Source organism: Manis javanica, chromosome 8, assembly GCF_040802235.1.
Source record: "Manis javanica isolate MJ-LG chromosome 8, MJ_LKY, whole genome shotgun sequence".
Classification (NCBI taxonomy): domain Eukaryota; kingdom Metazoa; phylum Chordata; class Mammalia; order Pholidota; family Manidae; genus Manis; species Manis javanica.
This window is the reverse complement of record NC_133163.1, coordinates 108,654,700-108,680,627: the sequence shown is the minus strand read 5'-3', so window position 1 is coordinate 108,680,627 and position 25,928 is coordinate 108,654,700. Positions and strand designations below refer to the sequence as shown.

The 25,928-nt window shown below is 42.8% G+C and overlaps 1 protein-coding gene across 4 annotated transcripts in view; it reads left to right on the top strand.

The window, feature by feature from the left end:
- The window catches only part of MYO1E (myosin IE), a 200,610-nt gene that overhangs the window by 124,254 nt on the left and 50,428 nt on the right, over positions 1–25,928 (top strand). For 3 of the 4 annotated variants that reach the window (XM_037004271.2, XM_073211921.1, XM_073211920.1), the window contains exons 7-16: positions 3,654–3,785; positions 6,371–6,505; positions 7,852–7,984; positions 13,116–13,312; positions 16,845–16,925; positions 17,215–17,301; positions 19,260–19,346; positions 20,328–20,495; positions 21,466–21,551; positions 23,759–23,840. In XM_037004271.2, the coding sequence (XP_036860166.1) occupies positions 3,654–3,785; positions 6,371–6,505; positions 7,852–7,984; positions 13,116–13,312; positions 16,845–16,925; positions 17,215–17,301; positions 19,260–19,346; positions 20,328–20,495; positions 21,466–21,551; positions 23,759–23,840 (1,188 nt within the window). Of the gene's footprint in view, positions 1–24; positions 2,717–3,653; positions 3,786–6,370; positions 6,506–7,851; positions 7,985–13,115; positions 13,313–16,844; positions 16,926–17,214; positions 17,302–19,259; positions 19,347–20,327; positions 20,496–21,465; positions 21,552–23,758; positions 23,841–25,928 lie in introns of those variants that run through there. The other variant, XM_037004273.2, reaches the window with a different exon arrangement.

Below are 25,928 nucleotides of genomic sequence, written 5' to 3'. Positions count from 1 at the left end.
AATTGCGGAAAATGTCACCTGACTGATGACGTTGATACTCCTTATTAAGTCCAGTGTCTCCCAGGAAATGGGAGTTTTCCACATACCATCAGGAGACTGCCTTTTCCATCTTTCAACTTCTAAAGCAGCGTGCTGTGCTGTCAGGCTTCAATTTGCCCTTTGGCTGAAGGTATTTTTGAGCCTTGGGATACAAATACGGTAATTTTTTAAAACAGTTCTCAACTTGAGTTGCCTTACTGAGGAAAATAAAAATTGATGGAAGGGGTCAGCTTCCGTCTTGGAGGAGTATGCTTTGTGTCCAGGAGAAAAGACCTTCCCCAAAGAAATGAGTCGGCTAGACCCCAAGTCTTGTTGCCCTGCCTTTGTTTGCTTCATAGAACTTGGTCTGTGGACCCTGAACGGAGCAGACGTTTTGATCCTACACCTTGGAGAGAACGCCATTCTGTCAGCCAGAGAGAACTGACTGCTTACCCCACCCCTCATAGCTTTGTGTTATTTGTTTTCTATATATTCATGGAACATGATAACATCTAAAGGTGACAGAACTGAGCCTGAGAGATCTCAGCCTGAGAGTGTCTCCTGAGGGGGTGAATTTAAAGGCTAACAAGGATGAATATAAATATATATTCCTCTTGACAAAAAGCCACATCTACAAAGAAATGAGTATTTGCTCAGTAGCTTTGATTTATGTAGATTTTGCATCTTATCTCAACCATAGATTATGTCTGGCAGTGAAGCATTTAAGGAGCCATCTGTGAAGCTGATTCTGGACCATTTTAAAATAAATAAGTGGGAATTTGGGGTTGGGGACAGCGATACAATTTCTTTTTCACTCTTTTCTGGAAGGGAGCTTCTATTTCCAAGAGGATTCTTACTAAGTTCGCGAGCAGTAATTGTTAAGTTCCCCAGTGAGTTATATCTGTCAGAATTGCCTTTGCTTTCCTTGCTGTTCAGTGTTATTCAGACTACTTACTCATTCATTCATCTTTCATATTTTTCTGTTCAATGCCTGGGTTGTATAATCTTGAAGACATTTCTAGGTAATGAAATAGAACAGATGCGAATGAATTTTCCACTTGACATTTTTCCCCTAATTGTCACTCCATCTGCCTTCTGAAAATGGACTGGACCAAAGTTAACTCTCTTGCTATGTCCCCCCTCCACTTTTATCTTCCTTGAAGAGAAGAAAAATATTTAAATCCATATTTCCCTTGATTTTTCCAATATAAATTATCCTTTATCCTTGGACAAAGAAGATACATCAGTCAATTTTTGTAAAGCAAAACAAAAATACTCAGCATTTGTAGTTTTTCTGATTACAAAATATCATACAACCTAGATGGAAAGATGGGAAAGAGTGTGGCTGGATAATTCACACACATGTGCACACACACAGAAAAATATCTGATGGGGCATCAAAAGATGAGTTCATTAATGAGAGAAACAGATTAAAATCATGTATCATTTTCTGTTTCTCAAATGGGTGGACATTAAAAGGTTGATAATACCAGAGATGACACTATTGGTTGAAGACTGGTACATTCCACCAGGCAAGCAATTTGACAATTTTTATCAAAATTTATAATGCTCATTATATGACCAACAATACTTTAAAGATATAATATCTAAGTTCCATGTTAATGACTTATTTTAAAAGATACCCATAATACATAGTTAAATTTTTAAAAATCAGGTTACAAATCAGTGTATACAATATGGCACTATTCTTGTTTTCAAATGCATATCATATAAAATATCATTAAGGTGTTTGTAAATCAGTTTGAATATATTATTACAGTGATTATTTAGGAGGAGGTGGAAGTAGCATCAGGGTGGGGCAATAGGTATTCTCACTTTTAAAAATGAACATGTGGCATAAGTCATAAAATGTCATATATTTCCACTTCTAAATCTTTTCATGTTTTAAGAAATACATTGTGAACCACTTCAAAAACTATTCTAAAAAAACGTGAGTACTGTGTACCCAGAACCTACCTTATGAAATAAAACATTACCAGGAGTCAAAGTTTCTTTCCATTTAATTATGCAACACCCTTTCCTCTTTCCAACCAAGCTGCTCTACAGCAAAACTAAGCTTTTTGATCCTTGCTAGGGGTCTTAACTTCATATAACAACTTTTGAAATATGTGTAAGTATTTCTGTTACACTGGAGCAATGGTTCTCAATCTTGATCACCTATAAAAATCACTCAGGCTCTTGAAAGAGTCCCTGATTAACCCGTCTGGGGTGGCACCAGGCAACAGCATTTCTTAAAGGCGCCTCGGGTCTTTCTAACAGGCAGCAGTTTCAGAGCACTTCTAGAAGAACTTGAGAGTTTGCTGTGAACTACATCTGCCCTTCCTGGATGTGATGTCCTGTTTCATTTCATCCCCACCCCCTGACTGATGGGAAATGGTGCTGTGGGTTGGGGGACATGGAGAGACTGAATTATTCCCTCCAGATCCAGAACATGCCAGAAGGAAATGTTGTAAGGGATGGCCACAATAGGAAGCTCGGGGAATCTAATATTGCCTAGCAGGCTTTTCTCTGAAACTGCTATAAATTCAGGATAGCAGTGGTTTGTGGTCCTTTCTGTGCCTGCTGCTTCTGGGTGTTGTTTTTGGGTTTATTTGAGGGAGGAGTCATCAGATTAAGATAAATACACAAGTAGAGGCTGTCCGTCTTTTGTAGCCCCTCTGAAAACTGGCATCAGCAGGTAATGTAATGGAGAATGCAGCAGGTACTGGGTGCGTAGTGTGCAGGTAACAGGATGGCCATCAGCGTGCTTTCTTGTCTTTAATGGATTTGTGCTTCTAGTCGCAGACTTGCTGCCCAGCAGGATTCAGCCCTGAGATGGGTGGTTTCATCAGCATACACATTTAAAAAATACTAATTGTGAAAACAGTTCGACTCTCCAGTTTGACCCTAAGCCACAACACATCTCAGCTTTTCCTTCATTTAAGTTTAGCCACCTGGATGTTTCTGAGGACTGGAGAGATTCTAATTAGAAAAAAAAAATGTCATTTACCTAATAATCTTAATTCCAGCCAAATTCCGGGGTTTTAGTCTCCTTTGTTCCCTACTAGCAGTAATGTAAAAGGAAGTATTAATGACAGCAGCAAAAATCCACACCCCCAGCACTAGCTGGAAAGAACTTTGTTTATAATCAAGTGTTTTTATTATATGAGAATTTCAGATGCTCCAGAGGTAAAGGGGATTACTTTTGCTCAAAGCTGTTAAAATAAGTCTGTCAGAGGGAAAATTTGCTTCCTCTGCAAGAGGCTGGTTAGAATTAATTCACTGTCCTTAGATCAAGGGGACCACATGACTTTCTGTCCCATTCTTTGCAACTTCCCTTGCTTAACAGGCAAGGACCAGCACAGAGAAAATAGGTGAGGACTGTAGTATGTCCTTATTTAGTCAGGCTAAAACGATAGATTCTTCCTCTCAATATAGAATCTTGTGATTGGACAAAAGCATGGGTTATTGTCTGATAGGAAAAACTCAGGAAGTCTAGACCAGAACTGGGAATAATTGAGAACGTACCTTTCATTAATGAATTTCCTTGAATTATATTCTGTATCCAAAGCCTGTTTGGAACATCATGTTTTTTGTTCACCAACCATTGAAGGAAATCCCTAACTTTCTTGCAGGGAAAATACTTTGAAATCCAGTTCAGTCCAGGTGGGGAGCCAGATGGTGGAAAGATCTCCAACTTCCTTCTGGAAAAATCTCGGGTGGTGATGAGGAACCCTGGAGAGCGGAGTTTTCACATATTCTACCAGGTCTTCTTCATAGTTTCTCTCTGTTACTTCCTCATTCCTTCTCCACATGTACGTTCTTTTTCCTCTCAGCCCTCAGGTTTAGACGATCTAGTCAGCGAGCCAAGGAGCATTTATTACTAGGGTATGTGTAAGTCAGTGTGCCCAGGAATGGTGAGAATATCCCTCCCCTCAAGGAGAGTGTGTTCTCTTTGTGGAGAGAAGACAAAAATCCCCCAAAAGTTAAATGACCAAGGAAGTGTTGATACAACTTCAGAACAAACGTCGTATATTCAAAAAGGAGAGTTTGGGCCTCTGCCAAACAGGAATTCATGTAGGGAGATGGGGCTGGGCTGGTGAGAGAGATTGAGGAGGCCCCCCAGACGCAGGGAGGGGGAGGTTGCTCAGGCAAGTCGGGTGGCCGAAGCACGGCCGTGGAGGTGGGAGCCAGGCCTCGGCCAGTTGGCAAGGGGCAGAGGCCTCAGCAGGTCCACTGATGGAGGAAAGACTTGAAATAGTCTAGGAATCTTTAACGCCAGGTCACAGGAGTTTTGACTGAAGACCTCCAAAGCCAGGGAGAATCTGGGGCTAGGGCAGGATGCTTTTAAATTCCAAGGCTTGATCATCATCTGATTAGCCTTTTTAACAATTTTTGTATGTATTTCAAGAATATAATGATACCATAAACTTTCTTTAGATAGGAGTTTATATATTAGAATTTATATTATATATCGGGGATCCACATTAGATTTTCTTTGAAGAAATGCCAACGTTTTTCTGTTTTAGTTTTGTGTTGTGACAGTTGGAAGGTTACTGGGTTAGAAGGACGTTAAACTGTGTTGGCAGCTCACATTCAGACTTCAATTACATAGATATCTGAGGTGATAGCAAATAATTCTTCCAGTCAATATCTGTTGGCTGAAAGAATACAGAAGTGACCAAGAGCTTCAGTGAATTCAGTCATGCTTTTAATTATATTCATCAAAGCAGCATTTGCAGATGATTGAAAAGTACTTTTGTATGTCATACATACTATATTATTTAGTAAGCATTGGAGAAAAATTCATAATTGTTCCCAGGACCCTTTTCAATAAATGCCAGCCCCACCCTGCTCCAGAAGTCATCTGCCCATGGGTAGGAAACCACCAGACTAGAGGCTGGGGAACTGGTGAACTCAAGAGAAGACAGAGTTCAAGATTCTGACATAAAAGTAACTGTTGAAGCTATGAAATAGATGAGACTCCTGTGGGAGTGTGCCGAGAAAAATAATGCTCATTCAGAACTTGAGGACTGGGGGACTGTCCGTGGGATGCGGATGCAGTGAGGAGCCAGGAGGTAGTCAGAGGAGGAAAGCCGGACCCCACAGTGTCACCAAGGCCAGGGGGAACCCGGGGTAGTGTGGGCACTGCCCTGATCAAATGCTCAGAGCTCTAGGGGGAAAGGGGTGGGCAGGGTCCTGGGGAGCAGGAGAGGGCAGTTGGATTTAGCCCCTGGAAAGTAGCCTGGAGAGCCATCTCATCGGAAGGGTAACAGGAGAAACCAGAGGGCGGGTGCATAAGCTGCACTGAGGAACTAGATTGTGCAGTTTGAAGAAGTTCACAGAGTCCAGGAAAAGCTTTAAAGAAGGCAAAGAGCAGCAAGAGTTTGTAGATAGGAGAGACTTAGAGAAAGGGGGAAGAAAGAAAGGCTGAAGATGCAAATGACAGGGCTGCATGATGTGGGTGGAGAGAAAAAAACAGAAGGGGGGAAATAGGAAGAGGATGGTAAAGAGATTTTGTAGAGACCAGGAAGGGAACTAGGGAACCTGATGTCATGGAATGACCTAGAACTTCTCTGTAATGGACATGAGGTTCCCTATTCGGGGGAATGGAGCTGAGATGACATGAGGAACTTGGCCACATGGAGAAGTCTCTGTTTCTGGAAATGCTGTTAGGTTGCAGGCAGGTATGCTGGAGCTGGCTTGCAGGGGGCTGGTGGCATCTCTTCCCCACTCTTCCGGCAATGGCTTTTTTTCTTGATGGTTTGAAATCGGTCATCGTGCAAGTGTTTACACCATGAAAACCAGCAAACACTACGAATCCAAACCCCCAAGTACTGATTGTTAATGTTTTCCAGCACACCTCTGGTGTGAGCCCTTTAAGAAAGGGTCTTGCTGAGACTTGAGGCAAGTATCAGACATGGAACAAAAAGCCAAGGGTCAGTGGTGAGGAGGGTTCAAATACCAGAGTGCATCCTGCAGTGAGAAGCCTGGGGGGCAGCTACACTTGAAAGTCATCAGCAAATTGAGCAGGAACAAGATCATAATTTGGCTGGCTTTTGCCTTTTCCAAGGGGCCTCGCCAGAGCAGCGCTATAGTTCTTTTGATTGAACAAGAAACATTCTCAGCTCTCGCCGGTCTTACCAGAGTTAAGAACTAGAATTTGCAGAGATGATCTGGGGCCCCCACAAGCAGAGCAGATACTCTGAAACCTGTGTTTTAGAGGTGAGGACCATCCACCATTTTAGAAAGTCCTCATTGCCGAGGTTCAGGAATGGTGGTGGCAGAAACTGAGGTGTCTTGGATGGCTTTGTGGGCCACACAACACACACCCCACTTCCTCTTGATGCAGCTCATCGAGGGCGCCTCTGCAGAGCAGAAGCACAGTCTCGGCATCACAAGCATGGACTATTATTACTACCTGAGCCTCTCTGGGTCCTACAAGGTGGATGACATCGACGACAGGCGGGAGTTCCAGGAAACTCTGGTAAGTGCTGGCGCGCGGCCAGGCAAGATCCGCTCTGCAGACTGGGTGTTGCCTGTAGCAGAAAAGGGCAGGGAAGGTTCACAGAGCCAAGAGCAATGTGAAGTTGCCGCCTCATTCTGCTGTAAGCACTCCATTTTCTAGAACACGCGTCTAAGCACCCTCAAACAGCCATGGGCTCAGCTGCCTGAAGACTCACTCGGTGAGTGGAGACAGGTTTAAGAAAAAGTGAGTTCATTCTTAACCCCCTGCAGGAGGCTCTGATAAACAGGTCAAAACTATTGTAGCTAATACACTTACCATACCTGTTTGCCGGTAGCTTACACAGTTGCTGAGCTGTCTCTTTAGAAGGTTAAAAAGCACTCAGACGCTGCTCATCAGGTTTGAAAATTGTGGAAAAGCCTCCTCCCACTTTGTCGTCACTTCTCTGTTGTGCAGACCAGAGGACAGGCCTCTTCCCCCTGCTCTTCATACTGTATGTGTGTACAAGGTGTGAGTCCAGGAGGATTACTGATAGGTCGCATCTTGGGAAAACAACTTAATAAGTCAACCTAGCATTAAACAGGCTGTTCACCTATTTAGCCTCAAAGAGCTGCATCGCCCACTGCCTTTTGGTGGCCCATCGCTAGGCGCAGATCCATAACTTAGCGGGGACCCTGCATGGAACTGGAGGTGCAGTCCGAGGGGAGCTGGCATGTGTGCTTGAAAGGGACAGAAAGTTCAGGAAGACTGGGCCCTGGATGCCAGGAAAGAAGGTGGCATCAGGGGGCTACATGCCCTCAAAGGACTAGGGTATGGGCATCGCAGACTCGGGCATTTCCACTGCTTTTGTTGAATTTAATGGACATCAGAAATAAGACTTTTCTAATCATAGTTTTATTTGATTCCCTGGAGATTTGTAATCAAGAGGCTTTTACAGGCACATCTATTCTCAGCCCTCCTTCAAGTGAAAGGTCTCCAAGTCTGCTTGGAGTGGCTGCAAAGAAGGGCACCACTGCCCTTAGGAGGGGGAGAGGTGACAACAGCACAGCAAGGGCTGAGGACAGGCTTTTGACTTGGTGTCCAGCTGCTGCTCTGAGTATCTTTCATCCCCGTGCTCTCTCACCTTATTCCTAGGGGACTGCATGCCATATTTAAAGACAGAATTGCCTTTCCAGCACAACTCCGGGACTGGAGAAAAATGTGTGTGATTGCATTGGCCAGCAATCATGTCTTCCAGCGACTTGAGCTGCCCTTGCCAGCTGAGCCCCATGTAACTGAACAGCCCAATCTAAGCTTTGGCTTCTTTGTTATTGTGCTCAAAGAGCTAGGGACCAGCTTGTCTGGATAATTTCTCTTTTCTCTTGTAGCATGCAATGAATGTAATTGGGATCTTTGCAGAGGAGCAAACGCTGGTGCTGCAGATGGTGGCAGGAATTCTCCACCTGGGAAACATCAGCTTCAAAGAAGTGGGCAATTATGCAGCAGCAGAGAGTGAAGAGTGTGAGTAGCCTTGGCATACACTTGCTGCATGAGGGTGAACGATTGTTCGCCTCCGTCGGAAGTGACCCACCACTTCCCTCTGCTTAGGTCTCAACCAGGGTATTTGGGGAAGAGGTGAGTAGCATTGTGCACCCCACAGTGGCCGGACTGAGAGTCCAGGCCTCCTCCTGCCCCTCTGCTCACAACCTCCCACACCACAGACCATTAATGAAAGTGTTTTGATTTCTCATAACCTTGGGGGAATCTGCAGAATTTCACATTTCAGTTTAAAAATGAAGTGATACTTTAATGGAGATGAGAGTAATAGCTAAATAATTCAAGAGGTGTGTTTCCTAATAAAAACGTCTTCTGTAACTGATCTTTAGGGTCTTCATCCACCTAAAGGTCCTGAAGAGCAAGAGACAGGATGTGGGCAGATCAAAGACTCACTTTGCGCCATGGGTTGGACTAGACTGGATTTCTGAAAACAGGAGAAGCGGACATTGACTAGTGTGTTGATAATGCTGATGATCACCTTTATGGTCGCCTCTCGGAGCTGAAAGACCTGAGTGATCATTTTCACTCTTTGAAAAGAAATCAGGTCCTCCCTGCAGAGAGGCACGATGGGTATGGCTGCTGCAGTGTACCACAGCCACTGTGGCGTGTGGCTAGCTTAGGCATCAGGCGGCCTTCCAAGCTGCTCTAAGAACCCACACATCCTTTAACCACCCAGGAAGGCATTTCTGCCTTTCTCAGCATTCTTCAAGGATGATAAATTTAGACACTTAGTAATAAATAGTATCCCACTCATTGCTGACAATGCAGTGAGGCTATTTCCATTCCAAATAAGGCTCTTTCTTATATTTTTGTTTTCTTTTATGATAAAAGAGGGAAGTTCCGCTAACTTCTGATGTCTGTCTGATAAAAAGAAAAATAATGATGTTTACCAGGCAGGGCAGGGGGGGTGGAAAACAATAAATACACACAGTGTACATAAAGTCTAGAAATAGAGTTGTTATTGTTAGTTGTTTCTAGACGATATGTACATTACCCTTCACATTTAACAAATGCACATATGTAATTGGGAGAGCCATTAAAACTTGGCCTTTTAACATTGACAGTTTGGGTTTCTTGGTGGTTTCTGTAAAAGCAGACTGGATTTCTTTTGCCTGCTTGGATAGTGCAGTCCCTTACTGCCTCTTTATGCCGGCAGTATTTCCTGAGAACAGAGTCATGACTCGACACAGCAGGCATCCCTCCATGTGCTCAAGCCAAACAGTGGCTCATTGCACATCAATGTCTGGGGGAAGCAGACTCCTCAGGCACCTGGGTAAGGCCCACGGGTGGCAACTGCCTGTGAAATCCCCTGACCGGAGGTGGGGAGTGGTGGAGATCTGGAAAGGCTATGCTTCAAACCTAAGGTCTAACAGAGAAGTGTGTCCTCTTTCTGCTGATTTGTGTTCTGTTCAGTTGATAATAGCTTAACATGGTTCCGCTAACTTCTGATGTCTGTCTGATAAAAAGAAAAATAATGATGTTTACCAGGCAGGGCAGGGGGGTGGAAAACAATAAATACACACAGTGTACATAAAGTCTAGAAATATACACTGCCCAAGTTCTCCGAACTTTCCTTTGTCAGTCAACTTGTTCCCTCCCCAAAGAGAACCACGGTTTCCAGTCTCTTGTATTCCTTTCAGGGGGTACGTGTTCCAGAGAAACTACACACATCCATTCTTGTTTTCTCACTTTTATGAGTTACTGGGAATGTATAACATGATGTGCTACAGGACCTTTTTCACTTAACAAATGCATCTTGAAGATTATTCTATATCAGTTAATTAAGGAACTTTATCCTTGTTATAGCTGCATACCATCCCATTCTCTTGCTTGGCTATACCTTAATTTATTGAACCAAACATTTGTTGATGGACATTAGGTGGTTTTGGATTTTCTGCCATCAAGGTACTGAATGAACACAACTAAAATGAATGACCTGATTTGTGTCATCTTTCTCATGTTTGAATATACCTGTGGAATATATTTGTAGAGAGAAATGTTAGCCCATGTTTTTATAATGGAAGAAAGCAGACTTTCTCTAGCTATTATGGAAAAAAAATGGTAAGATGGTACGATTCCCATCACAACTGGCCTATTGAAGCAAAATAGCAGTTAGTAACAAATTTTGTTGTTACCTGACCTTAGACTCGTGGAGCTATAGATTTTCCTGAATCAAATCTTTACACTGGTGAGAAGTCAGAACAAACCTCAAGGTAGGCACATATTGTGAACAAGTCTTGCCCAAAAGATGTTAAGTACAAATTAACCTAAGAATTTTGCTGAAGTAAAAAAATACTCTGTAAATACCAGTTGGAAGTATAAGCCACAATGCCCCCTCCTTTACCCTGTTAGGAATGGATTAGAAAACACAGAACCTCAGCATCAAAGACAGAGAAGCCACATTTACCTTGCCATTCCTTCTAAACTTGTAAGGTGGAATTTTTTTGCTACATCTTTTTCAGTTTCCCTGTCTTCTCTACACTGCAGATGTAAACAGAAAAGTTAAACCCAAGTTTGCTTTTACACTTTAATGTAATAATAGAAATCTGTCTTCCTTATCAAAATGTACTGAAACATTACTTTCAGCAGGTTAGTGTTTTGTTAGGTATGTATAGCAGAGTTACACAGCATTTTAAAATTGATCAGTGCCTCCCCACAGCCTCCAAGCTTGCTTGCCATCGCCACTCTGACCCAGGCACACTCACAACCCTCATGGAAATTCACAGCCTGAAGGAAGGCGACATGAGCGGCCCTATCATTACAGCACCAGGGCAGCCACTGGAGAAAATACAAGGCCGTAAAAGCTTATACTTGAAAAACATGGCGTGGACTTTTTTCAAAGCAAGTACTAGACTTCCTCTCTAGACTTCTTAGCTGGTTCCCTAAGCATGTGGCTCTGAACCTGAACCTTAGCCAGTTCCCACGCCTTGTCTTTCAAGTGCCTGTGGTCCTTCCCTTGTGCCCTCTTCTGCAGAAGAGCGACCAGACATGGAAGTGTGACGTGTTTCTTTTTCAGTCTCACCTGCCTGTTTTGTCTCAGAGACCGAGGATTAGCCCGCATTGTTTATTTCTTCAGCTATGGCCGTAAAGATAATGGCATAAACGTTTATACCAAATATTTTAACCATGTCCCTATTTTAATATGGTTAGGGGCTTTGGAGAAACCCATACTTGCAAATCACACAAGTTGAGGCTAATTTTTCATTGTATCAAATTATTCACTGTGCAGTTACCATGCAGAACAGTGAGGGGCCCGGTGAATTTACTATAAACCACTGATAATGACGTTCTTTGTACCAAGTGAGATATGCATGTACCTCACTATCTGCCTGGCAACAGTGATAATCGCCAACATGTTAGCTTCCGCTTAGTGAAGGTTTCCTACAGATTAAACACTTTGGTAAATGTCCTTGATTCTCCCAACAACCTTACATGTGTCCTATCTGATTTACAAGGGTCTTATGTCTTTGCTCTGTGCAGAGGTAAGTTTTGCCTTAGTAGAAGACAATTTCAAATTCCTAAGCATATGTGTTAAAATTAAAACTAAAGGAAATGGTCGTTGACAAATTAATGCATTTGATTTTGTCGCATGCCCTTCGTAAAAGGAAGCCCTTCTACTAGTCAAAGCATTTCTGTGGAATACACATAAATAATAAGTACTTTATTCTGGCATTACACTTTTTCAAAATGCATTCACTGACTCAGTCTCCTTGGAAGGTATATGCTGAGAAATGTCAGCCCGTTCATTCTAACACCATCTGTGAAATTCAAACAGATGATCCTTTATTGGGAGGCTTGCTGAGCATTGTCATAAGGTCTTTAACAAAATCCTTTTATCAGAGAATTTTGGTAAAGCTTTATGCTGAAAAAGAAAATTCATATCCAAGTTTAGAATTTTGACTTGTGTCCATAAAAATTTTCCAGTCATATTGGAAAAAATCTGAGCGTTCTTTCATGGCCCAGGAATGGTGCCATTTATTCAGATTAGAATGTTTTGACCAGAAGTCAAGAAAATCCATTTATATCAGTAGCCCTCCACTGGGCAAGTTCATGGCCTGAAACAAACTGCTGAGCCTCAGGTTTTCTATGTGAAGACCACAAACAGTGCCACTACATGTCCTCAGGATGGGACGGGAGTGCAGTCCTCAGTAACACAGATGCTCTGTTTCACTCCACACCCCCAGAGAAGTCTTGGTGCTCCCTTCTCTTTGACTCCAGCTCAAATAGCTCATCCCCCTCAAGGACTCCACCACTGGAATCCATCATCTACCTTACCGTTCAGGGGTAGCCAATGCTGGGCACTCGCTCTACCTTAACCGCGGCACCCTGCACGCCCTACTGCCCTCTCCCCTGTTCTACTGCATCTGCATTAAGTGTGTTCCTCCTCCTAGGCCCCACCCAAATTCCCCACGCCTTCCTCAGCTACCCCAGCAAGCAGCAGTCTCTTCCTGTTCTAAATTCCTCCGGGACTGGATTGTCTGTCTGTGCTTTCAGTAGGCCTCTTTGTTTAGTAAACTATGTTCGCCTTATTTAGAGTGTCTTCAAGATTTCTTAAGTATTTTGTGTCCTTTTCTCTCTTTAGGAACCCTACACGTGGTTAGCACTCAACAAGTATGGAATTGGTTGTAATTATTAGGTCAATGATACCAGGTTCTCTCTCAAGCTCTTTGAGAATGATGCTATGAAAATACCAAAAAGGAAGGAAATAATATTTGGAGCCAAAGAAATGTTTCTTGATTTAGTTCCTCCTGGGCTGTCTTGCTGCAGACTTGGAGAGATGTCCATTTTAGGCAGCAGCTGTGATCTCAGAATGGGGGGATTGGTTTGCCGTCTTTCTTGGATCACTGATTTGTATTATTGGAAATCTCAGTCATCATAGGAATTGACTCATGTAACAGAACAATTGGAACTAGGAAAATGCATGGCTGTGTGGGGGATTGCTGATAAGCAGTCTTCCCAAGAGTGAGAGTTCTTAGTGGCTAATGATGGTGCCCTGTGTGTGCACACATGCGTAGACACACACACAAGTGCCTGCACATGTTGTGAGATGAATTGTTAAATTCTGAAAGACAATCTTCTATTTTGTTTTCTATAGTTTTGGCTTTTCCTGCTTATCTCCTGGGGATAAACCAAGACCGGTTGAAAGAAAAGCTAACAAGCCGGCAGATGGATAGCAAGTGGGGAGGCAAGTCGGAGTCCATCCACGTGACCCTCAATGTGGAGCAGGCCTGTTACACCAGGGACGCTCTGGCCAAGGCCCTGCATGCCCGGGTCTTTGATTTCTTGGTAGATGTAAGTAGACACACAGGTTGACATTGGTGATGCTTCATATTTTAGCTATCAGGAGTCAAACTATGAAGGACTTTGTTTTCATGCTTTGGCTTATTCCTTATAACCAATACCTTACTCTTCCACTATTAGCCTCTCACCCTGGGGTCACTGAATCCCACGTTTACTTCTAGAATTGTCCATCAAGACACTAATATGGTAACAGCTTCTTGTGGACAAAATATTTAGTAAAGCCAGAAAAAGAGGAGACCCTGGTCATGAATCTTTCTTGACCTTTTTTAAAAAATTAATTGTTTTATTTTTTATTTAAGTATAGTTGGTAAATGATATTACACTGGCTTCAAGTATACAACATAATGATTTCAACAGTCATCTGCATTGTTAAATCCTCACTCCAACAAGTATAGATGCTATCTGTCAACCCAGAAATATGTTCCAGAGCCATTGACTGTATTCTCCATGCTGCACTTCCCTCCCCATGACCAACTTACATTGTTGGAGAATCTGTGCCTCTTTATCCTCTGCACCCTCCCTACCCACCCACCCCAACCCCTCTACCACAGTAACCACCAGTCACTTTTCAGTGTCTATGAGTCTACTGCTGTTTTTCTCATTTTGTTTTGCTTTCATATTCCACATATAAGTGAAATCATATGGTATTTGTCATTCTTCTCCCATCTTATTTCACTGAGCATATTACCCTCTAGGTCCATCCAGTTTGTTGCAAATGGCAGGATTTCCTTCTTTCTTATGGTCGAATAATATTCTGTTGTGTACATGTATCACATCTTATCCATTCATCTATTGATGGATACATTGGCTGCTTCCATATCTTGGCTATTGTAAATAATGCGGCAGTAAACAGAGGTGCATATATCTTTTCGAATCAGAGATTTTGTTTTCTTTGGGTAAATTCCTACAAGTGCAATTACTAGGTTGTATGGTATTTCTCTTTTTAGTTTTTTGAGGAATAAACTCCATACTGCTTTCCACAGTGGCTGCACCGATTTCCATTCCCACCAACAGTGTAGGAGGGCTCCCTTTTCTCCACATCCTCACCAATACTTGTTATTTCTTGCCTTTTGGAAGGTGACCATTCTAACTGGTGTGAGATGATATCTCCCTGTGGTTTTGATTTGCATTTCCCTGATGATTAGTGAGTGACATTGTTAAGACTTTTGAGCCTAAAAGTTTAAAATGTTGCATTTATCATCTAGTGCTATGTGACAAATTAACCCAAAACGTAGTGGCTTGAAGTGTCTGTGGGTCAGGTATTTCCAAGTGATTTAGCTTGGTGACTGTGACTCAGAGATGAGATTGCAGTCAAGACACCAATACAGTCATCTCATGGCCTGACTAGGGTTGGGGGATCGGGTCCCAAGATGTTGCCCTCAGAGCTACTGGCCAGTGCCTCAGTTCCTGGCTAGCCGGGGTTGCTTTGAGGATGTCTGAATATCATAACATGGCAGTTGGCTCTTCCCAGAGTGAGTGGTCTGAGAGACGGAGCAACGAAGAAGCCAAAGAGCTTTTAATGTCCTAATCTTGGCCTCAAATATTGATACTCTGCCATATTCTATTCATTAGAAGCAAGTCCCTAAGTACAGCCCACAGTGAAGGGGAGAACCAGGTCCATTATTTGAAGGGACTAGTATCAAAGACATTCTGGGTGTTTAAAACTACCTTAGACTTTTTAAGTGATGGCATAGTCATATACACACTTATATATACATATGCGTGTATATACATATTTATATATGTATACCACGTGTAGATGCTGAAAATAAGTCTCCCAGCAGAACTGCCAGTGACAGTCTATGTTAATCACCGTAGCCTTTAAATGGTAGAATAATAATAGCAAATACTAATTTAGCACTTACTATGTGCCAGATACTGTTCTAAGTATTTTAGACAAAAATAACCCACTTCATTCTTCCAGCAACCCTGTGACTTAAATATTATTATCTCTATTTTATAGATAAGCGAACTGAGGCACAGAGAGGTTAAAGAACTTATCTAGAGTCACACTATTGTTAAGTGAAAAACCTAGGATCAAACCCAGGTGATTTGGCAGCGCTCCAGCTGTTCACTCCACTGCCTTTTCTGCATCAGAAAGAGCTCTAGGGGGACCCTAGTCAAGGGACAACAGCATGGCCATGTGATCAGAAAGTCTGTCTTTGAGTCCCGGCAGCAACATCTCTAAGACTTAAAGAATGGCTGCGTGTGGTTAGGGTGGAAGAGGCCAGTGCAGGACAGGATAATTATCCAGTGTACTTCTCGTGGCTGTTTTAAGGGTAAGATTGCTTGGGAAGATCAGAGTCATACTAAACATTAGTCATGCTTTTAACTTGTCCTCCAGACCCCTCATTTTACTGACAAGAGAATCTTAGGACTGAGTAGTAGCGTATTTGCCCAAGTCTGTTGAGCAGAACTGGGCCAGACCCCAGATATCTTGTCTCATTGTTCAGTGTACCTTCGAGCACTAGACTTCCCACCTTGTTGCCTTTCTGTCTTCCCTCAATTTTTTGTGTGGTAAAAGGGGATCGATGCCCCATGTAAGAGGTCTGCCTGAGAGCTGACATTGACTGGCACTGGCTGCAGGCATGGGGCCAAGCACTGTGTTTCATTACCCATTAGCTCCCAAAACTTGATGTGCCATTTTTCTTTGCCTGGGAAACTCCTCTGTCTTCTGGTACTTCCGAATTCATCCAGGTATTCAGCACCTCCAGGAATTTTTCTCCTGTGTTCCTCCCTCCCCTGCAGCCCTCTGCAGCCTCCTCCAGCCTGCACCTACCCTCCTCATTAAGTCCGTTCCATTGAATTGCGCATTTCTTCTCACAGTGATCCAGAACGCAGATGGGAGCGGCATATTCTGAACCCCAGACCCCCAGACCCTGCCCTTGATAGGGATTATAATGTTATCACTGCCTTATGAGAATTAAATGAAACAAGACATGGAAAGCACTTAGCAGAGCCTTGCACAGGTGAAGGTCAAGTCTGCTAAGCTGCTTTTGTTATCATCACTTTAATAATGATGACTGGCATTACTATCCATAGTCGGCTCACCTTCCTTATAAGCTCCAAGGAACAGAGATGATCTTCCGCTTGACATCCCTAGCAGACTGTCTTAGATGATCACTAAATGACCACTGAATGGGGTCAATGAAAATATACGTATCTTCTCATATTGGTTCTTTATGTAAAATAGGTTTTACTTCAATCTTCCAAGATGATCTCTTTCAAATTCTCAAGACTTCCTCAGAAAAACTAACTCTGCCGAAATTAATGGCTGCCATCATGAAGCGCGTTTTTTTTTCTACCGTACTAGTTTTTTGGGGTCCTGGTGGTTTCCCAAAGTCCTTCACCTTGCACTGAAACTTCTTAGTCACCTGTCTTCTTGTCATCCTCTGCTTCCAGCAAGCAGTAGTAGTTGCTGTGTACAGTCTTGCTACCCTGTTGGCTATGCATGTCCATTTTTGATACAAAAGAAAAGTAAATAGAAAAGAAAAGTTAGTTACCAGGCTGGTCTTTCTCCTAGTCCATCAACAAAGCGATGGAGAAGGAACGCGAGGAATACGACATCGGTGTGCTGGACATCTATGGCTTTGAAATATTCCAGGTAAGACTGGTTTTGAATAATTAGGAGCTAGGGAGGGTGATGCTTTTCATCTGGCTTGAAAGGAATAATTCTAGGCAACAACAACAACAACAAAAAACCCACTGTGCTCATCTTTGCCTTTGTAAGTCCTTCCTGTACCTTTTCCAAATTAATTTCTCCTAAATAAAAACTATGCTGCTTTCTTCTGGTGCCACTAACCTTTCTGTTGAGGCTTTTTACTATATCACCTAAGAATGACTTCAGAATGGTTTTGCAGAAATAATTCATGCAAGTCACTTTTTTTTTCCAGAAAAATGGCTTTGAACAGTTCTGTATCAATTTTGTTAATGAAAAATTACAGCAGATTTTTATTGAGCTGACCTTAAAGGCAGAACAGGTAAGCAGTCCCTCTTCCTTCAGCTTGTTCTATTTCTAATTTCTTTTGTTTAAAAGGTATTGCTTTCTCTCTTTGGGTAATAGAATCGGGTTTTAATCTTGTATTAGGAAATGTTCTTAATAAAGTCAGGCGGAAAAACCATATGCCATTTAGATGCAAATACCATCTGCTATAGCGTCTTTATCCTTTTAAGCAAATGATGGTGTGAAGTTGGACTTAAGACTAGCTACTTTTACAACACTCTGACTCATTGACCAAGTGGTAAATGGAAACCTGTTTCCAACCTCAGTGTCTATGGCATGTACTGTGTTCCTAAGGAAAAACTTGGTTTTCTCGGATTTGTTCTACTCAATCTTCCTTAAGAATAAATGTATCTTTAACAAAGCAGGTATTTTAATTCTGACTTGAGGTAATATATCTTGCTTACAGTTTCTTTTGAAAGTCTAGAGCAGATTCTTTTCTATTCCACCTACCATATTGTTGTCAGTTCCTAGAGTCTGTAACAATATATCAGAAACTGTGTGGCTTAAAACAACAGAAATTCACAGTTCTCGAGGCCAGAGTCCAAAATCAAAACGTCACTAAGACCACAGTCTTCCTGGAGGCTCTCGGGGAGAATCCTTCCTTACTGTTTTGGGGACATTTGCTCATGAAAGTGCTCATGCCTCTGCTTAGGAACACCAGTGACCAATGCTTTTCACATAAACCTCTGCCCTGGAATTCTAGCCTTCCACCACCTCAAAGTAGCTAGAGTTAAACCATCAAGGCAGAGCGTGGTAGGAACTGAGGCTGGACCATATAGGAACTTTGTAGGGCATGGCAAAAACTTCCCATTTCACAGTAAGTGTGATGGGAAACCACTAGTGAATTTTGAGCAGAGTGACACGGTCTGAGTGTTTTGTGTTTTTGAAAAGGTTACTCTGGCCTGATAGACTTAGAGAGTGGTGAGACAAGGGAAGGCAAAGAGGACTGGACGATCAAAAACCAGTTTCAAGACTGGGCAAGAAGTGGTGGGGGCGCAGACAACGATGGTGGCAGGGGAGGCAGTGACACGGTGAGAGGTGGTCAGATGCAGCACATATTCTGGAGAGCAAGACAACATGGCTTGCGCAAAATAATTAACAATAAGCTAAGAAGGAAAGAGGGATCAAGGATGATTCTTACGTTTGATTCTTACCTTGAATATCAGAGCCTGTTTCTTGAAGGGTAAGATAAGAGAGCACCTACTTGGAGATGGCAAATGTGGAGTCAAAACTTTGCTGAACCCGTTACGGTTGAGAGGCAGGCCTGTTACACATCTGAGTGGAGATTGCAGTGTAAGGAATGTGTGTGAGTGTGGAACCGAGTGGGGAGGTCTAGACTAGAGGAGTAAATTTGAGGGTCTTTAGCCTATAGGTGCTACTTAAGCGTCGTGTGGGATGAGTGAAATTGCCTAGAGAAGGAAGATTGAGAAAACAAGGAGGCTAGAGGGTTGAGCCCTGAGACTCTCCATCATATTAAGATCTGGAAAGACACTAACGAGCAAGACTGTTGAGGCAGAAGGAAAATCAGGAGAATGCGGCTGTGTTCCTCAAGTCAAATAAGCAGCTGACCTGAGGCAGGAGCATTCCTCTGATGTGTCTAGGTGCTAATCTCTACTGCTGTTCTGTGTTGAATTCAAAGAGATTATCTATACCTGGACCTGTAAATGAAGCCATATTAAAAATTTCCATTTGCATATGTCAAAAATGATTGTGTGGTAACAATTTCATGGGATTCAAGCTAAGTATAAAAATCACCAGGCAGTGAAATGATTCTTTTGTAATCCCTCTGAGGAAAAAAAAGAAATTCACGTTCCAAGTTTTTGTCAAAGGGCATTTGAATTTTTCTTTTATAGTGATTTTTTGCATCTTTGATAACCATCCGTGCCGAGCTCCATCTACTGGGTGTTAATGTGAATCCTGCTTTCTCTCTTTCAGGAAGAATATGTTCAAGAGGGAATCAGATGGACACCCATCGAGTACTTTAATAACAAAATTGTGTGTGACCTCATCGAGAACAAAGTCGTGAGTATCCGGCAGGTGTATCTCTTTACTGCTCACAGTGGGACACCATGGAAGCTTTTGTTCTCTGTGTCATTGCTTTAGGGTAGGCTGAGTGGCAACTGTGATTCGCAGAGAATTTTAATAGTAAGATCAATTCTGTGTATATGTGTACGTGTGAAAATCAGGAGTAGGGTTTTATTCTTCAGTAAATCTGAACCTGTGTATATGAGTAAAATGTCACGTACAAGTGGAAGTTGTTACTAAATTCCAAAGAAGGCAACTGTGACTTACGCTGACAGCATAGCAAATGAAGAGACACAAAATTGGCCCTGCCTTCTAGACCATTTATACAATACAGGACAAAATTCAAAAGAAAATAAGAGGGACGTAGGCAGAGATCTCTACAAAACTGTTTTGTTTTTTCATAAAGGCCCAAAAACTAGCAACTGTAAAAATATCTGTAGTTAATTCTGTCATTAAATAAACTGTAGCATATCGGAGCCGGGAAATTTAGCCATTAAGATAATAAGTATGAAGGTCATGTAAAACATGAGAATAGATTATAAAAGAGTACTATGTGGACAAAAAAGTAATGCTTAGTAGAACGTGTACATTATGTAACTGTATAAACCATGGCTATATGGGTAAAAGCAAGTATTAACAGATGAGTTAGGGTCAAAGAAAATTATTCTGTTTTTCTTTTGGGTTTTTAGAATCAATTTAGTATGATTAGCAGTGAGCAGATAATAATCTGTGTGTGACTTTGTATAGAAGTACAGGGAGTTAAACAATTTTTTTTGGAAGATGGGCTTTGCTGCATCGTTAGATCTAAGATGTGATGCCCATTTGGGATTGTCAAAGGCCTTCTTGCTTAAAGAAAAAGACTGACTTTCAAGGTGATAGCTTGAGTCCAGGTTGCTGTTTCCTTTCTGAAGACTGGATAAGCATTGTATATTTGAGAGCAGCCACTGAACTGGGGCTTTGCCTTCTTGGGCCCACCAGAACCCTCCTGGGATCATGAGCATCCTGGATGACGTGTGTGCCACGATGCATGCGGTGGGCGAGGGGGCAGATCAGACACTGCTGCAGAAACTTCAGATGCAGATCGGGAATCATGAGCACTTCAACAGCTGGAACCAAGGCTTCATTATCCACCATTATGCTGGGAAGGTATGGCCAGGGAGCAGGGATTTAACAGGAAAGGGCAAGTTAACCTCTTCAGTGTCTACTGTAATTGTTTCCTCATGAAGCAGCTGAGAACAATATCCATTGTAGTTTCACCTGCCTCACTGCATTTTATTCATTTAACATCCATTCATTCAACAACATGGAACCTATGAAGTATTTGGTAAGGCCATGCAACAGATAGTATACACTGCAGCGTATTTTTAAATCATGAATCACTCTGGAACGTTTATTAACTGCTGAAGGGATGGATATTTGTCTTCCCTCTTGCTGTAGTCACAAGCCTGCATTCCTAACTTGCCTATGCCCTCTGCGATTATAAATAAGGACCAGGGACTCACTTCTGGTGTTTGTTTTCATAAAACACATGATTACTGGGTTCCTACTGAGTACCAGGCTTTATCTGTATGCTGGGGATAAAAGATAAGTAAGTTGAGGTCATGACATTAGGGACATACTAGTCATGCGGAAATTCACTGGTCTCACCTTTCATCCCAACTAATAATGTCTTGTTAACCAGGGTCCCTGGGCATGAGTTATTGGCCGAATTGATCCCACTCTGACACTATTTTTAGGAGAAATTGCAATGGGTTAATGAGTATAAGGGTTTTTTTTTTTCCCCCTGTGTTATCTAACATTTAGGCAAAGAATTGAGTTTATTATGTAGACACCCCTAACAATCCCTGGAAGAAGGGGCATGTGATCATGGGAACTGGGGTCCTGATCACATCTGGGTCATCGAGGCACCCGGACACCAGTCATTCACAGGCCATCAACAACTAAGTCAGTGAACAAGTAAAATATGCGCAGCCTTCATGGCACAGTTCACGATGAAATTCCAGTCACTACCTCTGAAAGCATACATATTCTGCTGAGAATAGCCTTGCCAAGTTGAATTTTCTGTTGAATGTAATACTTCAAGGATAAAATAAGATTTCTTTCCATTCTTGGCCAGGTGTCCTATGACATGGATGGCTTTTGTGAAAGAAATCGTGATGTGCTTTTTATGGATCTGATCGAGCTTATGCAGAGCAGTGAACTGTAAGTGTGTTTTGCTTTATCTGACATAGGATATAGGTTTGCTCAACTTTTCATTATAAAAACAAACTTGTAGTGCTTGAGTGGTTTGTGTTTTGTTCCTTTGAATTAACACTGGGTCTGGGTTATCACTGGACAATTTTGTTTTTCGAAACGGTTTTTTCCAGTCCACTGTACCCTTAACCCTTCCCACCCCCAAATTCCAAGTGCTGTCTGCATGCTCTTCTGGGCCCCTGGCTTCTTCATTGTCAGCACGATGATCAGAGACAGGTGGCCTTCCTGGGACTGGGTTGGGATGCCATTTCTGACCTTCTAGGAGTGGAAGAGTCTGGTTCTGTGATGCTTTGCCCGTGGAACATCATCCTAAGACTATTCCATGGTCACACAGTTTTTTAAATGGCTAGTGGCTTAGCAAGACCCAAATCAGTGTGACTCCCTGACACACTTGGGAAATAGCTCAAGAACTCTGGGAGGGACACCTGGAGAGGAATCACCTCAGTTCCCTTTTAACTCCTAAGACCCAGTCCAAGCCGTATGGGTGGGAACAGTAGGGGCATCCCCCTTGTGAGCTGCTCGAACTCTCAGGACCGGCTCTGTCCTTTCCTGCCCTCTTCCCTGCCAAGCTTCCCAAGATTCTGGGTAATAGATATGAGACGTCATTTACATCATCAGGCCTGTCCATGCCAGGCAAGCACAATATTGCAGTGTCTTCCAGAAGTCACAATTTTTAGAGCTGCCTCCAAGTAATAACTGCCCTTGTAATCACTGTTCTTAAACTGTCATAATATCCAGGGTACCTTCCTTCATCAACAGCAGCAAGGCTGACAATTTTCTAAGAAAGACTTACTTGGAATGAAAGCAATGCTGAGCATCCTTTCAGGCCCTGGTCAGAAGCTGTTCTGCTCCCTTAGCTCTCTGCCCCTCCCTTCGCCCTCCCACCCCTCGTGGCCCTCCTTTCCCCAGGCCTGCGTTTCCGTGCACTCACACCCCTCCACTTTGGAGAGTCCGAATTTCTTTTCATTGAAAGCACATAAAACCTATTTGCTCCTCTCTTAGAATGTCAGGTAAACCACAAGTCCTGGCCTGTGGGTTTTACGGCAGGTATAGGCATGCTTTCAGGAGATTAAAAAAAAAATTATTACAATAACTGCCAAGATTGATAGCTATTAATGCTTCCACATAAACTCCTGTCCTGTAATGGGGTCTTTGGTTTAGTAAGCACATTTGCTTTACATTAAAAAAAAAAATCCATAATCGTGTCTGGTCAAGTAAAAAGTAGATTGTAAGGGAAACCTCCTAGAAAATTCAAGATGCCCAAAAAGCCATTTAAGAGAAATTGAACTTGAGTGTCAGATTGCTAATTTACATGGATTGCTTTATTCAGTCAGCCAGTAAGCATGTATTTAGTGAGCACTTACTGTGTACCAGGCTGTGTTTTCCAGACACCAGGGGCATGAAGGTGACTAAGACATTGCTCCTGCCCAGTGTACTGCTGAGGTAGGCATATAAACAAAAGCAGCTCTGTTAGAAATGAAACCATATTCAGCAGGCAGAGCATTAGTGCGTTACTGCTGCTTCGCTTAAAATTACTCATACTTAAAAGTTTGTCAAGGTTTTTGCAGGGGGTGGTGAGAAGGGGGAGGAAGACGCTGGCATCTAGTGGACAAAGGCCACAGATGCTCTAAAATATCCTATGACAGGGTAAGACAGCCCTCCCTCTCCGCCCTCGCCCCACCAGGCCAGCAGACAGTACGCAGCCCTAAATCCCACCAGGACCATTAGTGCCTGGCTTGGGGAGCCTTGCCTTAGATGCAGTAGAATCTGCACTGGATCCAGACAAGTCATATACTCTGAGCTCTCGTCTATCAGTTCACTCAGCAAACCCGTACTGACCTGCCTCTGTTGTGTCCTGGTGTCAAGGCGTAACCTCCATTCCTGTGAGTGGGAAAATTCGAAAGGCAGGGTTTAACATTTATTTTTCAGGCTTAGACTCCAAAATGCGTATGTCTTAGATTTTTTCTGTGTGTATTTTGCCCGTTGCTTATTTCCCTGGGTCACATCTTGATGGCTTGTGCTTCAATTCAGATGGCCTTTCTGTGGCCAAGGTTATATGCTTTTGGGAAGCCCTCCTTTCCATTTTCTCCGGAAGCAGGCCTTCGGCCCCCAAGGTTCTTACTGCTGGCTAATCCAGTCTTTTTCTCCTTTTCCAGACCTTTCATAAAATCATTATTTCCAGAAAATCTGCAAGCGGACAAGAAAGGGCGCCCAACTACTGCCGGAAGCAAAATAAAGGTTTGTTCTATTTGGGGAAGTTTATAGATTCCTAAAGGAGGCAGGGTTCTCTAGGAGTCAGGAACTGCATGCCCTTGGGCCAGGATGAGGTCATCAAATTGTAACAGACTGGTTACAGAAGATGCCCAGAAGTAATGTTGCTGCTTGAAAAAGGGGTTACAGGATGCAAGCTGTGTTTGACTTGGTACAGAAACCCCCAGTGAATATTAAGTACCTCATAGCTTAATAGTCAGCAGATAATAATCAGCTGCTTTCTAAGAGGAAATGACTTTAAACTGAAACTGGAAGAATTCACATTAAACTATCAGAGAAATTTATATGATTGAGAGCTATGTTTTAGATTTTGATAACATTTTCCAAAGCAGACCCTAAAACTGCCAATTTTAGAGCTTCCATACGTGGAATTCTCCTGGGCCATATAGGCAGTCTGTGCACCCTCCTCAGTGGATCTCGTAGACCAATCTTTTCTGCGAATTACAGGCCCATCTGGCACCACAATGTCTCAAAGTCAGAAAGAATTCTTGGAATTTTTGGTGTTTCTTGGAAGCCCCTTACGGTGATTGCACCATGTCACCTGAGCCATCGTGTGACAACCTTCTTTGTTCCTAATCATGCTCTGAATTTAGAAGTTGTGTGAAACACACTTTTTAATCATGTAATTCCTTGAGAAATAGTCACTGAACTATTATTTTTAATCATGCAGTTAAAAATGTTTGTTCAAATAAGTCATACCAGTGAAATACCACCCCGATTTTATAACCAACAGGGTCACAGAGCAATTAGCTGTAGGGCCCTGGGTCTGAGCACCTGGTTCGAATCCAAGCTTTGGCTTCTGCCAGCTGTGTGGCCACTGCATGCCACCCCAACTCTTAGTGGCTCTTTTGCTTTACAAAGAGTGAAAGAGAGAGATTTTGGTGCTTATCTCAGGAGGGTGCTGTGATGATTAAATTCAGTAATCCATCTAAAGCATTTAGCACACTGCCTGAAACATAATACACATGAAGTATACGTGAGCTATCACATCTGCTTCATCAGGCCCCTCCCTGTGGGCCATGCTTACTCCTCTCTCCTGAATTCTTAGTGGATGCTCGTATGGATATCTGCTGGCTCCCCATCTACGCTCTTCAAATCCTGCACGTCCTTCTCACAGCACCTGCCTCGCGGACACCATCGTTGTTGCCCTTTCTGATCGCTGGCTCTTTCTTCTCTGAGTGTTTTGTGTATGGAAGCCTACCTCCTGGCCCCTGAGGGTGAGGATAGGATACTGGCTGGAGTAAAGGAAACAGTCCTTGGAACCATAGCTCTGACAAGACTCCAGTCAAGAGAAGCCTTTGGGTTTTGTGGAGGAAGTCAGGTGCAGGCTGGGTTTTGAGCTGGAGGGTAGAGTCCTCTGGGATCAGGGACAATCATGTTCAAAGAACTAGAGAATGTTGTTGTCCTGAGTCTCTGGATTGTGTTCCCTGGGCAGAAAACAGATGGAATCCTCATAAGGCCCAGATATTAATGTCTGCAGGCAGCTTCTGACTCATGCCTTCACTTCAAGGCCCTGGGTAAGGATTAGCTCTGGGCTGGAAAATCTAGTCACAAGACTGTCACATTCAGATCCAAGGGGCCCAGAATCATTAAGGTTGCAGTGACTCACTTTCAAGTGGTCTGGATTCTCAGTTGAGCTTATTCCATATAAAAAGGGAAGGTGGGGGTAGGGGCATTTTTGTCCTTAGACTTGACCCCCTTCTTTCCTCTATATTCTTTGTCTACTTGAATGCTCAAAATTGCCACCTTCTGGGTATACTCAAAATGTTCAGAATTATAAGGATTGCTGTCATCTAAGGAGGTCAACCTGAATCAGCCAGCTTACCTGGAGGAACCATACAAAGCATGTTCTTAGCCCCAGTGAATAGTGCCTTCCTTGGTGGACCGTGTGACTTTCCACCTCCACAGAGGAGTGAAATTCTCCCTGTTTTATATATCCCCTCCAAAACACCTCTCAGAGATGCATAGTCATCGGCCAGTCTCTTAGCCACATTGTTTTGCAGATATTAAGTATCATCTTAATGATATCCCTGAGGTGTACATGTTTAAAAGGAT